Source organism: Drosophila subobscura, chromosome J (assembly GCF_008121235.1).
Source record: "Drosophila subobscura isolate 14011-0131.10 chromosome J, UCBerk_Dsub_1.0, whole genome shotgun sequence".
In the NCBI taxonomy this organism is placed as follows: Eukaryota; Metazoa; Arthropoda; class Insecta; order Diptera; family Drosophilidae; genus Drosophila; species Drosophila subobscura.
The window spans coordinates 17,460,621-17,475,009 of NC_048532.1; the positions used below are offsets into that span (position 1 = coordinate 17,460,621).

The 14,389-nt window shown below is 48.2% G+C and overlaps 4 protein-coding genes across 4 annotated transcripts; 2 read left to right on the forward strand and 2 right to left on the reverse strand.

Moving 5' to 3' along the window:
• Positions 1–821: 821 nt before the first annotated feature.
• LOC117893183 (DNA repair protein REV1) lies at positions 822–4,292 on the reverse strand. The gene is made up of 6 exons (XM_034799676.1): positions 4,193–4,292; positions 2,796–4,135; positions 2,458–2,740; positions 1,979–2,402; positions 1,213–1,918; positions 822–1,155 (listed from the first exon to the last, which is right to left on the reverse strand). The coding sequence occupies exons 1-6, from the start codon at positions 4,229–4,231 to the stop codon at positions 1,005–1,007; spliced, it is 2,943 nt and encodes a 980-aa protein (XP_034655567.1). The 5' UTR covers positions 4,232–4,292; the 3' UTR covers positions 822–1,004.
• Positions 4,293–4,373: 81 nt separating this feature from the next.
• LOC117893185 (mediator of RNA polymerase II transcription subunit 30) lies at positions 4,374–5,481 on the forward strand. The gene has a single exon (XM_034799678.1). The coding sequence runs from the start codon at positions 4,446–4,448 to the stop codon at positions 5,406–5,408; it is 963 nt and encodes a 320-aa protein (XP_034655569.1). The 5' UTR covers positions 4,374–4,445; the 3' UTR covers positions 5,409–5,481.
• A 58-nt stretch (positions 5,482–5,539) lies between these two features.
• LOC117893186 (tax1-binding protein 3 homolog) lies at positions 5,540–6,899 on the forward strand. Its single transcript, XM_034799679.1, has 3 exons — positions 5,540–5,701; positions 5,893–6,021; positions 6,079–6,899. The coding sequence occupies exons 1-3, from the start codon at positions 5,648–5,650 to the stop codon at positions 6,265–6,267; spliced, it is 372 nt and encodes a 123-aa protein (XP_034655570.1). The 5' UTR covers positions 5,540–5,647; the 3' UTR covers positions 6,268–6,899.
• A 245-nt stretch (positions 6,900–7,144) lies between these two features.
• LOC117893184 (UDP-glucose 4-epimerase) lies at positions 7,145–9,604 on the reverse strand. Its single transcript, XM_034799677.1, has 4 exons — positions 9,157–9,604; positions 8,701–8,941; positions 8,028–8,318; positions 7,145–7,971 (listed from the first exon to the last, which is right to left on the reverse strand). Exons 2-4 carry the CDS (start codon positions 8,938–8,940, stop codon positions 7,450–7,452), a joined length of 1,053 nt encoding a protein of 350 aa, XP_034655568.1. The 5' UTR covers position 8,941; positions 9,157–9,604; the 3' UTR covers positions 7,145–7,449.
• Between the last annotated feature and the right edge of the window lie 4,785 nt (positions 9,605–14,389).

Genomic DNA, 14,389 nt, shown 5'->3' on the forward strand with positions numbered 1-14,389 from the left:
CATGTAAATCCAGTCCAGACCCGGTTCTGGCCCAACCCACAAGCACACCACACACACACACACACGAGGATGGATGCACATCACCGGATGCTGGGCGAAAAGAAATGCAGCTTGACTATTTTTAATTACCGGGGCAACAACATCTGCAGCTGCCAGCCCACAGAGGGGTTGTCCAAGTAATTGTTATAGTCCATGTGGGGCTGCTGCAGTTGGGGATTGGGCTTGCCGCACGCGAATCAATTACATATTACAGAGCCGCCGTCGACGTCGCAGCGATTAACTGCAGTGACTTTATAGAACTGTTCAACACTAACCTGTTCGAACGTTGAGCCGCCGCAGCCGCCGCCGCTTTCATTAAAGTGCAAATTATGACTTGCCAGTTCCGCCAGGTGTTGTGGCCGCCTGGCCTATTTGTCTTGAGTGCTTGCTGGCTCTCCACGGATGCTACGCGAATGGTGGCGGTAGCCCACGGAGCTAAAGCGTTTAAGCCGCTGCCAAGTCGCAAGTCGCCTGCCCGTGCCCTTTCATGTATTAAGTTATCAACGCAGTCGTCACAGCAGCTACATACATATTATTTACCGCTCTTACTAATTGCCACCTATGCGGATTTCGTGTTGTAAATTATTTGCCGACTTTTCTTTTGCAAGGGGGGAGGACGGTGGTAAATCTTCAACGCCTGCAGTAAGATGGCAAGTAAATGGGAATTTAGACATTTCAAGTATTCCAAGCAGCAATTTATTCCAAACTGGAAATATGTGCAGCAAACTAAACTAATACCTCAGAGCACGCACATTTGAACCTCGCGCCCACTTGTCTACATGTACCTGACATCTACATTGTACATTACACAAGAACTGCTATCCAACAGAAGCTGACAGACATGAAATTCCAGAACATTTAATTATTCTCTGCTTTAAATTGTAATTTCTGTAATCTCTCAATGAGTTTAAGAGGGAAGACGACTATTCTTGACCCGTGGCCATTCGTGCACTGCCTTATAAACATCACATAGGCTCACACATGACGCAGCCGATGCGCTCTGCAAGCATCATGTGATAACCCTCAAATTCCATCATATGATGCTGGACAGTATCCTCGATGAGCCTGTAGGCCATGTGCCACTCGCAGATGTCTTCGTGTTTGTGTTTGATCAGCCTTGAAAGAAAGAACAAAGTTAGAAAGTGGAAAGGGGCAAACAGACTGTGGGCTTGCCTGCACAGATGCTTCATTATGTCATAAATCCGACTGCTGTAGCGGCCTTTGACCAACTCGGCAAGCTTCTCATTCATTGTTATGATGTCCGTGTGATTGGGATACCTTTGATTGCTGACCCAGTCGGCTAGCATCGTTTTGTAGTTGCTGCCCAGCAGATAGTTTTGCAGCGTAGCTGGAGGCTGAGGGCTGGGCGCTGCTGCTGCTCCCTGTAAGTTCTGCGGCACCTCACCCTCCGGGCGTGAGATATACTCAAAAATGGCAGGGTGCACATGATTGGACACCTTGTCGATATAGTCCATCACAATTTCATCTGTTTGACCGCCACCGCGGTAGCGTTTACGCAGTGCTTGTCGCAGGTGCTGCGCCCCATTTGAGGACTTCTTCGCTGAGGCTTTCATCGACGGCGGTGGAGCTGACGGAAACGGCAAGGACCTGCGTACAGCATCTTTTGCCTTTCTACGATTTCTGCGACGCGGCTCCGAGCGCTTGGGCTGCAGATGTTCGTCCATGTTGTCGAGCACCTCTTGCCGTATATCCTCCGGCAGCTGTGCGAGAACCTCGGGATCAATCGTTGCATTGTTGATCGATGTATTGGTGGAGTTCTTCCATTCTGATGACATGTCTAGTGGTTGTTGGGGCTGCTGCTCAGCCTGCTCCAGCTCAGGCTGCGGTTCCTCGTGCACTTCCACGGCGGTGGGTTCAACTGCGTTTGGGTGTGGAAAATATTAATGTATTCCCTTCCACACTGTAAAATTTGCCTCACCCTTTCGCTTCTCTGACATTTTCTCAAACATTTGCAGCAGAACGTTTTCCTTTTTCACTTCGTTGACGTCCGAGAGCCTACTGAGATGTATGCCTATGCCACGCAGCTCATGCGGCGGCAAGTCAAACTCGTTCATCAGTTTGAGGACATGCGAGGTGATGACATTAACGTCATCAGTGGGATGTTGCAGCATTGCTGACTTGTTGAGGGTGTCACACACGCCGTGGCCCATAAATTTGGACGCCTCAATGGGCGCCTCGGCGGCACGCACCATGACCTTCAAGGTGATCGACTTGGCCTTGCGTTTGATGTCTGTTAGACGCGTTCTAACTTCCGCACTGAGCTGACGCAAAAATGTCTCGCACTCGCTGGCATTGCTGAAGCGTATGCCGTAGTTGACCTCTGCGGAGACAGATTTGCGTTGCTGAAAAGGAGGGAGAGACTATAAAACCGGAGGCTTTCATCTGTCAGCGACCAACCTGCTCGTAGACCAGCGCACGTGTATCAATGCCACGACTATGCTGCTGCAATGTCAGCGCCAACTTCTTGCCCAGCAGCGTTTCCAGTTTCTCGCGCGATGTGCCCTGCACATCCCCACAGTTGCGCAGTCCAGCCTGCTCCAGTTTGTGCCGCATGCTGGCGCCCACACCCGGCAGCTCCTCCAGCGGAGTGGGCGCCATGTAGGCCAACACATCGATGCCGGGAGCGAGCAGGAACTGGCCATTCGGCTTGGCCTTCTTGGTGGCCATGCGTGCAAGCAATCTGCAAGGGTTTAGCACATTAAAACAGAACTCAAATGAAGTCTTTCTTCACCCACTTATTGCTGCCGACACCCGCGGAGCACGGACAACCCGTCTTGCCGCGCACTTCCTCCCTAAGATGAGCCACAAATGACATTACATCCACCTGGAGATCAGCCACCAGATCCGTGAGCTCCACAAACATCTCGTCACAGCTCACGGCCTCAATGTTCAGTGTGTACTGTGCCACCGTGTCGTACAGGGCAAAGGCCACCTCCTTGTAGCCCTCGAAGTCGTAGGGAATTGTCTTTAGTTCGGGGCACAGCTTCAGCGCCTGTCCCACGAACATGCCATTGCGAATGCCCTTGGCACGGGCCTCGTAGCTGCAGGAAGCGATCTCCGACAGCGACATTTTCTTCTCGAAGCCAGTGCGAACTTTGTCCGCGCGGAAATTGTCGTGCAGCTGATGCTCGAATCGATCGGCAAAGAGCGCACGCTCGGCCTGGCGATCGGACTGCGGATGGACGGGCACATCGGTGGCTGCACTGCCGCCCTTCGAATGGGTCACGGCAATCGGCAGGCCGCGCCACTCCGGATGCGAGCGCAGACCGACGGACACGAAGAAACAATCCATGTCAATGTGCATGACGTAGTGGGCAGGGTCCGCATTCAACTCCTGCTTGCCGCTGAGCACTGAACGCAGCTCGTTCCGTTTGGGAAATGGTTGAGCGCCATGCGCCTGGCGCAGCTCACAGACGTACTGCTTGAAGCCCGCTCCGAGTGTGGCAATGTGATGCAGGCGCGAATTCTTGTAAAATTCGCCGAGAAACGCCGGATCGACGGCTGTGCGCACGCTGTTGGACAGAGTGGAGACATCTGCCACAGTTTTATCTGCCGCCTCCTTCTTGGGCGAGGTGGCAGCAACAGCCGCCAACTGCAAGACCTTCAGAATGTTGCCCAGGTCATTCTCGGGTACGGGGGGAGGTTCTGGCGCAGTCTCAGACATGGTCACCGCCACTGTTTCATCTGCTCTGCTCGTGTTTTTGCCTTTCCCAAAGACCAGTCTAGGCTGTGTGGTCTTCTGGTTGGTGTACAGCAGATATGGCTTGTAGTCCAGCACCCGCTGGTTCTTCAAACAGTCCACGATATATTGGGCGCTTATGATTTTGCTCGTGTTCATGTTGCGCACCTTCACGTCGGGCAGATTGGATGCAATGATGAACTTTGTGTGCGTCCTTTCGTAGTGGTGAAATGTGCCGCCATGTACCATCATAATTTGCTTTAGCTCGTCGGACGGTGGATCCGTCAATCCATTGACGAATATCGAAATGCCTTGAAACAAATTCGACTTTCGAAATGGATCGCTGGCGGCCGCGAATTGTTCTTCGAGCTTGGACTTCTTGGCCTCGAAGTAGCCCTGAAAATGATAGCCACATAGTAAGTTCGTGCGTCTGAATTCGGTTAACTAACTTACGCATTCGCCAAAGCCATTGTTGATCTCGTCGCCTGCCATTATACAGCAAAACTTCCAGAAAACGTAAAAGCCGCGGGAATTACTTGTTCGTTCCGCCTGACCGTTTAACAACACTGAATCCAAAATGTTCTAGTGTTGGTATATTTGGCAAGCATTCGACAGAAAAGCAGTGCTGTGTTGTTTTGTTCTTTCGCGGTGTTGTGAAATTTCTTTCGGTCAGATTGCAAATTTTGCAATTGTTTTGTTGATTAAAATGTGGAAATACGGACAGAATCAGGGCAACCAGGGACCTGCAGGCGGCGGTGGAGGAGCACCAAACATGATGCCCATGGGCGGATTCATGCAAGGCGGCGGTGGCATGCAGCACGGCAATATGTCGCAAATGCATATGACGCCGCAGCAGCAACAACAACAACAGCAGCAGCTAAACATGATGGGAGGACCGGGCGGCATTCAAATGAACCCCAATGCCGTTGGGCCGACCGGCCTAATGCCAGGCATGTCGCCGCAGCACCAAATGCAGCAGCAGCAGATGATGCAAGGCGTGCCCATGTCCATGCCGCCGCAACAGGCCATGCAACAGCAAATGATGGGCCCACAGCAGGGCGTTGGAATGGGCGGCGGCAACGCAGGTCCTCAACAACAGCTGCAACAACAACAACAGCAGCAACCAAATCTTCAGCAACAACAACAGCAGCACAATGCTGGTGCTAGTGTGGCACCGGGCGCCGGTGGCGGTGGCGGCAACAATATGCTGGCCATTTCGCAGCCAAATCCGCACAAGGAGATCAACATAGTGCAGCTCTCGCGGCTGGGCCAGGAGACAGTGCAGGACATCGCATCGCGCTTCCAGGAGGTGTTCTCCGCCCTGAAGAACATACAGCCCACCTCGCATCGGGACAACAACACGGAGAAAAAGGTGCAGGAGTACTTCCGCACGATCCGCTTGCTCTTCAAGCGGGTGCGTATCATCTACGACAAGTGCAACGATGCGGTGATGGACTACATGAATGCCGAGAGCCTCATTCCGTACAAAGACGAGCCGGAGCCAAGAATTGAGACTTCCCAGTGCGACGAATACCGCAAGGTGCTGCAGGAGAATCACGAATACATCGAGACTGTGAAACTGAAAAACCGCCAGCTGCGCGAGATAATCGACAGAACCCGCATCATCATTTGGGAGATAAACACTATGCTGGCGATGCGCCGTTCCTAGTTTTTAGACATTCTTAATTGTTTAACTCCATGCATTCTGTTCTCAATAAAAAATCAAAATCAAATTCAGCTGAGACCCGCCAACAGATGTTTTCTGTACACCTCTGACGTTGCTCAACACTTTAACTGGCAGCGCAGAAGAAGAAGATTTTGTTGTGGGCGACAGCAGCGACTATTGCTGAAAATAATTACCTGTTAGCATCTAATTGCAATCAAATCAAACCCTAAACAACAGCAATCATGGCGAAAATGGCATTTCAGCACCAGGCAGGCACTGCTATGGAGTGTTTGAGTGTAAGTTGTCCAGCGTAAAAGTAGAATTTGAAGACGAGTCTCTCTCTCGCATCACTCATCTTATGTGTGTGTGTGTGCATGTGCAGAGTGTGCTGTCGTGTGTGTATTGGTGAAATTGGGTCGCTGGAGCAAAAGCAAAAAACTTTCATATTTGAATGGAATAGATTGTAATGTATGTACTTTCCTTACAGATTCCCATAACGCTGCACAAGGAGAAGGACTACGACCAGGAGGGACGTGAGATACTCAAGTGTGGCTTCAAAATCGGTGGCGGCATCGATCAGGACTACAAAAAGAGTCCACAGGGCTACACGGACTACGTGAGACATTTTGCACCTAGCAGGTCGAAAATATTAATGTAATTCTGTATTCCGCAGGGCATATACGTTACGGAGGTGCACGAGGGAAGTCCTGCAGCGCGGGCAGGACTGCGCATCCACGACAAAATACTCCAGTGCAATGGCTACGACTTTACAATGGTCACACATAAAAAGGCAGTCAGCTACATCAGGAAAAACCCAATCCTGAATATGCTGGTGGCACGCAAGGGCGTCACATCCACATAAGTGAAAACTGGAGCCTAACGTAATACAGCAAGCAGTATTTAAGCGGCATATAAAACTATCTACTTCATTTGCCAGTCGTCTGTGCTAAGGATCTCTACGCTCTTTTGGAAACTATCCGAAATACTTAGATATACACTAAACATATGCTATATCCAACCTATCAAGTATGTAGGTACATACTCTATGCATATCGCACAAACATAGATACACATATACCCAAATGTAAGCCGTAAATGTAGCCAACTAGCAACGCTTCTTGTTAAATTCAATTACTTTGCCTTGGTTTTAAGTAGCCTGTGAGGTGGCGCCTGCCGCCTGCCTGTCAGTGTTGTGTTATGTCCATTTGTGTGCTGCTCATCAGCTGCCTGATCGAACTGCCAATAGAACACATTGCCAAATACCGAATACAAAACGAAATAGAAGCGTAAACATAAACAAAAAGCCTAAACATACTCTTAGACATGCCACCAGATTTGATATAAACAATTTTTGTACTTTTATACGCTACCCCAGCAGCAGCAGCATTCCAAAAACAGAAAACTGAAACTCAAAAACAAAAACTAACGCAAAGTTGTTGAAACATACATAAATAGTACATACTTGTGATAAATAAGCCCGTTAACTGTGCAGAGAGAGATGTGTATACATAATACATACATAAATATGTATGTATACATAACTTAAGTTTTACAATTGAGTTTTTTTAATGTTAAATTGCATTTGAATAAATGTTTGCAAAGGAATTGTCTAAACTGATCGTAAATACATTAAATAATTGAGTACTTTGTGGCTAACCTTGGCTCTGACCTTAATTATGTGATTGTTTGGTGCCATTAGCAGCCGCTGCTAATGAGCCGGCGCCATAAAAAGCCGAGTGTAACATTACATGACAACAGCGAGGAGCCTTCTTTAATTACAAATGTACTTTGGATCTACATAATCAGACTACATACATACATACATCGATACATCATGATATGAGGGCGGCCCTTTGAGGCTGCGATTTGCACTTTGAAATTTTGGAACGAAAAAAATATACACAGCTTGTTGCAAGAACATTTGCTACCTAAGTAAAATACAATAAATCAAGTTTGGAATATGCGAGCGAGGCACGGCTATAGGTAGGGTGGGGGAATGGCGACACAGAGGCAAGATTCAAACGATTCTCATATCAATCGCGAACTACTTGTTGGCGTAGCCATTCGGATTTTGACTCTGCCAGCGCCACGTATCCTCGCACATCTTGTCAATGCCGCGATATGCCTTCCAGCCCAGCTTCTTCTCTGCCAGCGTGGCATCCGCATAGCAGGTGGCCACATCACCCGAACGACGATCCACCAGCACGTAGGCGACCTTCTTGCCGGATGCCTTCTCAAAGCCATGCACCATATCCAGCACAGAGTAGCCCACACCGGTGCCCAGGTTGTACGCGAAGAATCCAGTCTCTGCAATGTTGCGCAGCTTGTCCAACGCCTTCACATGACCCTCGGCCAGGTCCACAATGTGTATGTAGTCGCGCACTCCAGTGCCGTCCTTGGTGGGGAAGTCGCTGCCGTAGACACTCAGGCTAGCGCGTCGCCCGACGGCCACCTGGGCAATGTAGGGCATCAGGTTGTTGGGCTCGCCATTCGGATCCTCGCCAATGCGGCCGCTGATGTGTGCGCCCACGGGATTGAAGTAGCGCAAGGAGACCACAGCCCAACGCTATAAAGGAGGAAATTGTAAATATTTCTAGGTAAGATGAAGGCCAGTATAAGTACCTTATCGGACTTGCACAGATCCTTGAGTATCTCCTCGGTAAAATATTTGGTTTTGCCATAGGGCGACGTGCAATTGCCCGTGGGATGCTCCTCCGTCACGGGCAGGAACTTCGGCTCGCCGTACACCGTGGCGCTGGAGCTGTACACGAACTTGAAGACATTGTTGTCGGCCATGGCCTCCAGCAGCACATTTGTGCCGGTCATATTGTTGTGGTAGTACTGCAGCGGTATGCGGCAGGACTCGCCGACAGCCTTGAGTGCGGCAAAATGGCACACCATGTCGATCTTGTGCTGTGGAGGCGGAAAACAAATGTTCGATTAGTCACACGAATCGATTTTTTCAGCGGAAATTCCAGCGTCAGGTATGTGCCCAACTTCCGATGCTGTTGCAACTTTGCAGTGTCAGCCTACGTGGTCTCATGTCGATGCCAGCACACCAAGTTATGTGCGAGTGACCTCGCAGAGCGTGGCTACGCGCCAGGGTCATGCACTTCATCGGCAGAGCACACCACTTGAGCAAACAAAACGAGCAACAAGAACAAGGCGGCGGCTGATAGCGCGCGCTCGCTCGACGCACACAGATAAGAATGATGGAAAGCAATTGGTATCCAGTTGGCACTTGACGCAACCCACAATGCCACGCTGCCAAATTGCTGACGTGCAACCCACTCACCTCCTGGAAAATAGCGCGCACTTGATCCCGATCCGTGATGTCCGCCCGATAGAATTCCACCTTCTTGCCAGTTATCTCCTGCACGCGACTCAGTGCCTCTGGCAGCTTGGCGCCGCTGCTGTACGCATTGCAGAGATTATCCACGCAGATGACGTTGTAGCCAGCGTTGAGCATCTCCAGCACTGTGTGGGAGCCAATGTAGCCGGCTCCGCCGGTCACCAGGACGGTGGGTGGTGCCATTCTGCGAGCGAAAAAAGTGAAAATTAGGCCAAAGCAAGCGAAATTCTTATTGACGTCACCAAAAATGTATTCTAGACGCGCCAACAGCCAAGAGGCGTGCAAAAACAATGCTGCGCTGCGCTGCCCTGCCACTAACTGGGCTAACGGTGCTTGCCGTGCCGACGTGTGTGTGTGTGTGTGTGTGTTGTGTTGTGTCTGTGTGTTGTTGGCACTCACCTGTAGACGGGAAAACACGTTGCTATTGTCGTTGACAAAGTTAAGTAGCTTCTGTTGCTGTTGCTGCTGCTCCTCCGACTGACCGTTGCCCTTGAATCTCGGAGTCAATCGTTAGTTATGACCACACACACACACGCACAAAACGCGCACGCACTGCAAAAGATGCTGCTGGCTGACTGTCTGTTTGTCTGCTGCTACCTATGGCCAAAAGATCGCTGACCGCTGTTTGCCCGAGAGAGGAGCTTCTTCTTTCACGTTGTTTTTGTGTGTGTTAACCCGTTTCCTGCCTTTGCCTTCGCCTCTTGCCTTTGCCGATTTGCTGTACGCGTCTGTTTTGCTGGGCGGCTGTCGGGTGACTGATTTCAGATGTTTTGCGAGTTGCCGAGTATTTAGCTTGCTTGTGTTTGTTCTCCCCTCAGCGTAAGCGTAGCGTTGGAACTGCTCAACTCCTCTTATCAGCCAGCAATGTCGTTTGATTAAGTCAATGTCAACTTGGCCGCACGTCAGCGCTGCAAGCTGTTTCTATGTACATGCAGTTGGAGCATTGTTGATGCATGGTTATCGGTGTATTAGTGACCTTTTTAAACAATTGATAATCATTTATGCAACATTTAAGCAGCCAAACCCCTCTCTCCAATCTCTTTTCATTTTCAAAAGTAAACAAAGTTGAGGAGCTGCCAGGGTGTTAGGTTAATATCCATGCTGCCATATCGGTGAACGTATTGTGTATGTTTACAACTACATACTACAAGCAACGCCACTTTCATGCAACGCTCTTAAATGGAACTACAGCTGTAAGGGGTGTTGTCTTGACTCGCACACAGCACAGACACAAACCTAAGGCTGGCCAACGGAATTTCAAAATTGAATGAAGATCGGTTAGTGGGTCAGCTTTTTGGGCTCTGGCATTTCCCCACTTGTCGCATTGAGAAATCTTTTCCATGCGTGCGTGCTTGTACGTTGTTGTATTTGCTGTGGCTGTGGCTGTGGCTGCGGCTGTTGGTTGTTGCTTGTTTTGCCGTTGACCCAAATTCCTTTCAAATCTTTAGTGATAAGCGGAAGTGCATGTACTAAATACGAAAAATTAGAAACGTTTGTGCGTATGAATGAGTGCGTGTGTGCGCGAGCCACATAGAGCTGGCTGCGACGTAATTAGAGCTTTTTTTTATGTTTCATTTACAACCTAATTGAGAATGTATTTGCGCAGCAACCAGCCCAGGCCATGTATCGACTCTCTCTCTCTCTCTCTGAATGGAAATGCTCCTGGTTCTGAATGAATGTTGGAGTACTCCCTCCCGTACGCGTACATTAGTTTGAAATAAATATGAAATGTATGAATGGACGCTGCTGCTTGGCAGCACAGACAGAGCCCGAGTCCAAATATACTACAGATTATGTATGTATTTATGTATGCATGTACATAAGTGTATGTACATATGTATGTATGTACAAAAATCAAAATACACATAACCGGAAATGAGTTAGTTGAACTTCCGTCCTCGCACGACTCTGGCTGTGGCCTGCAATATTTTTTATGTGTGCGACAATGATTTGCACAGTCAGAGAAAGACAGAAAAGTCTCTACTCAACTCAACGTTTTCTGTGGCCCGTCGTTGTGCCGTCGTTGGACGCGGACGTGTGTGTCCGCTTGTCATGCCTACAGTTATGTATTTATGTAGTACATATGTACATATGTATGTACACTCCGTTCTACATATGTATGTATATCCTACACACATTTATGTTCTCATCCAAGTGTATGACATTATGGAGTGAACATTAAGGCATCGGGGCATTATCAGTTTAACGAGTGAATCGGTGGGTTATGGCAGGGGAGATCCATATGAGACTTAGGTTATCTTTAGCAAGCTTGAGGTTTAAGCATGATATTTAAGGGCTTCAAGATTGGCTCTTGATTTGTGGGAGAACACTTTGGGACATTTGTCGGACTTTAATTCTCAAATATCATTGCGGAAATATCTACAACTTTTTGGGAAATGCAGAGCTGGCCTTGTTCGTTGGGTTATCCATCTTAATAAAAACCAATTTTCCACATTATTGTTTTCGCTCTCATCAGCAGAACTTCATTCTGTGCATCTAATTTCGGGCTGTCAAGCTGTGGGAAGCGTCAACCCCACATGTAGCCGTACTCAGACCCGTACCCTGGACGACCCCTCGACAATGTCTAAGGCAAGGCACTTCCAATTTGATTTCCAGGCGGAGTGGCGGAGTGGGTAGCGGACTGGGTGAAAGTGCTGCACTTTTCACATGCACATTGGGCATGGGCCCTGATGCGGCTCTCCGACTTCGACTTCGACTTTGACTCTCTCTCCCTCTGGGCCACCATAAATGTTTATCACAAATTAAGTAATTTACATTTTGTGGATATTTTTCGCTTGGCAGAACCCGCATGGCCCGATCGCCGGCAGCACTGGGGCTCCTCTCCCTCTTTTTTTCTCTATTTTTCAATTTCTAAATTGGAGATATGGAAAAATGAATTTCATAACGCACATGCAACAGGGCAGATACATATATGTACATATTTATGTATTTTTGTACATATAATTAGCCAATTATCTAAAAGTGTTCTATGCGCAATCCAATGCTGAAGTAAAAAGCATTAAATATGGGTATATAAATATGGGTTATATGGGTATGGCAGGGACTGTAATGGCCATGAGTAAGTGAAGTACATTTGCGCATGTGCGACAGACGACAGCCGGCGCTTCCACTAAAAAGTTTCTCACCAACAGGAGACACACCAACAACAACAACAACAACAACAACAACAGCGTAGCGAAGATCAGGCAGCGACAGCGACAACTAGAGAGATGACGAGCGAGCACGAGGAGCTGGCCGAAGCCGAAGCTCAGCGTACAGTGATCTCATTTCGTTTGGTTTTGGGCAAAAAACTACCACAAAAGCTTAGACAAAGACGCAGCAAGGAGGGTGTGGTAGTGGTGGTGGTGGGGGGGGAGCTCTTCTCGAAACTTAGCCTGGCAACAGGCAGGCAGAATGATGAACACGTGTGCTGGCTGGCTGGCTGGCTGACTGGCTGACTGGCTGCCGCTTCTTCGTAGCCTACGGACAGGAGTAGGTCAGAGGGGTGTGGCGGCTGTGGCTACGACTGTGCTCCGGGGCCAACCACCCCTGAAACGATATCGGGATCGCAGATCTTGGCACCCCATTTTCACACACATTTTACGAGCTATTGATGGCGGTGGAAATGTGCTTATGAATATGAATAGATATCTTCCCTACCTGAACAAAGAAAGAGAGAGTCCAGGTCCCCTCGTTAATGGCAACTTAATAGGACTTCTTCAGAGCAGGGTTAATGCGACAAAAGCGCATTCATACCATAGAGAATTTAATTAGTTGTCTTCTTCTGTTTGTTGCCTGTGCCCTGGCCCTGGCCCTGCCTTCGGGGCTTGTTTATTGTTGCGAACGGCACGAGGGTTGCTCTACACCGAACAGGACAAAGGACTGGCTACATCTGCATAGGTGTAGGTACTCCCATTGTCTGCAGGGGCGAAACATGAACGAACATGATGCAAAAACACACTTCAAGTTTCATGTTGTTCTTCCTCTGCTGTAATTTATGCTTTGCCTTTCGTTGTTGCTGTGTTTTTCTAGGATTTCTGACGGGGAAAAGCAATGCGAAAACAGTTTGTGAGTAAGGAGTGTGTACTTTTCACTGGATTATCTGTGTTTGAAACTAAAACAACTCTTAATCCCTTAAGGAAACCTTAATCAAGCAGCTTTACACCTTTAAAATTTATTTTGGTCTTCTCTCTCTTTATTCTCCTTGTTTTCCTTCCAGAACCATTCGCTGCTGCCATCTACCATGCGTCAGATATGGTCACCTTTTCCAACACTAACTCCAAAATCAAAGCCCGCACCATGGTTGCAATTCCCTTGCATAAACAACAAGCCAAAAAAAAGTCGCAGAGAAATTGTATTTCTCAAGGCAATTTCCTCTGTGTTTCCGGAACAGTGCCAGGATCCGGACTGAGCGCGTTTCCTTTTGCAGTGATATAATCGCCGTGGGAATTTCAAATGCCACACAAACACACACACAAAACGTGGCCAACTGAAGGCCAATTGCAGCTCCACCCAGAGGCAAGCCAAGCTGCAGCACCTGGCTGTGATTGGAGCTGGAAGTGAGGCTGAGGCTGAGTACCATCCGTACAATGGAAAGTGCAGCACCTCCGGTGATTTTGTGTTGTGATTGTGTTTCTCTATTGCTCTTTTCTCTGGCCACACAGATGCACGTAAGTGTAAGTGTGTGTGTGTGCGTGTTGGTGTGTTTCTTTGGTTGGAGTCCGTGAGTTTTGCTGCATGGAGTTGTTGAGGCCAAAGCTTTATGGCAGCAGCAGCAGCCGCATACCGATGCGTATCCGGGATTGTGAAATGTTTTCATTTCAAGAGACTGCGACTGCGACTGAGACCGAGACGGAGACGGAGACACATTTACTGCCGTCTATCGTCTGCAAGCTGTCTGTGGTGTGGCTGCCTCTCTTTCACTTGCCTGCCTTTCGATACGTGCCGCATTTTAAACAACACTCCACAGCAGTCCACACAATCGATGCAAAAAAAAAACAGCAGAAGGAATCGCGGAATGCGTTGCGATGAGCTAAGCCCGACTGAAGTTTCTCTCCCGGTCGGCTATTTCTGTTTCTTGGCCATTTACAAAACCATTTGGGCCGATTCTATTTATACGCATTTTATGACCGCCAATGAAAATTCCTTTATTGTTCATCTAAATGGAATAGTTTCGCTTTATTCATTGTTAATTATCAACAGATTTTGGGACATTTAAATTTACAAATCTTTTAGGGTTTGGTTTTACATTTTGTTTAGAAATTTAAAAGAGATAAAAGACGCTTATTGGGTAGATTTATGGACTATGTCTATTACATTTGGGTGTCAATAATGGTGGAGTAAGTTTTCAGTGTACATATGTTAACAGGAACAGGCAAGATTATAAATGGGAAATACATTTTATACTCGTAGTTTTCTTGTTCCTTAATCTTTCCTGTTCTTCCGCTGACAATATCATTTCCATTTCAGATCCGTCAGTCCAAATCGTTGCAGTATACCTGAAGGAGGGAGACCCGACCCCAAAGCCAATAAAAAGTGTCTTTAAATTTAGTTACAAAACGCATTCTATGCTGCCCCCTGGCTTTGGAGTGTGTCGCTCGTCGCTCCAGTTGGCAGTTTGGAAAAATTCTTG

Excerpts from the sequence above, each read along its gene's own strand:
- LOC117893186 (XM_034799679.1), top strand. The coding sequence starts at position 5,648 with ATGGCGAAAATGGCATTTCAGCACCAGGCAGGCACTGCTATGGAGTGT. Across the intron at positions 5,702-5,892 it reads CTGCTATGGAGTGTTTGAGT|ATTCCCATAACGCTGCACAA; the intron begins GTAAGTTGTCCA and ends CTTTCCTTACAG. Across the intron at positions 6,022-6,078 it reads CACAGGGCTACACGGACTAC|GGCATATACGTTACGGAGGT; the intron begins GTGAGACATTTT and ends TGTATTCCGCAG.
- LOC117893185 (XM_034799678.1), top strand. The coding sequence starts at position 4,446 with ATGTGGAAATACGGACAGAATCAGGGCAACCAGGGACCTGCAGGCGGC.
- LOC117893184 (XM_034799677.1), bottom strand. The coding sequence starts at position 8,940 with ATGGCACCACCCACCGTCCTGGTGACCGGCGGAGCCGGCTACATTGGC. Across the intron at positions 8,319-8,700 it reads TGCGCGCTATTTTCCAGGAG|CACAAGATCGACATGGTGTG; the intron begins GTGAGTGGGTTG and ends CCGCCTCCACAG. Across the intron at positions 7,972-8,027 it reads ATCTGTGCAAGTCCGATAAG|CGTTGGGCTGTGGTCTCCTT; the intron begins GTACTTATACTG and ends CCTCCTTTATAG.
- LOC117893183 (XM_034799676.1), bottom strand. The coding sequence starts at position 4,231 with ATGGCAGGCGACGAGATCAACAATGGCTTTGGCGAATGC. Across the intron at positions 4,136-4,192 it reads ACAATGGCTTTGGCGAATGC|GGCTACTTCGAGGCCAAGAA; the intron begins GTAAGTTAGTTA and ends TATCATTTTCAG. Across the intron at positions 1,919-1,978 it reads AATGTCAGAGAAGCGAAAGG|TTGAACCCACCGCCGTGGAA; the intron begins GTGAGGCAAATT and ends ACCCAAACGCAG.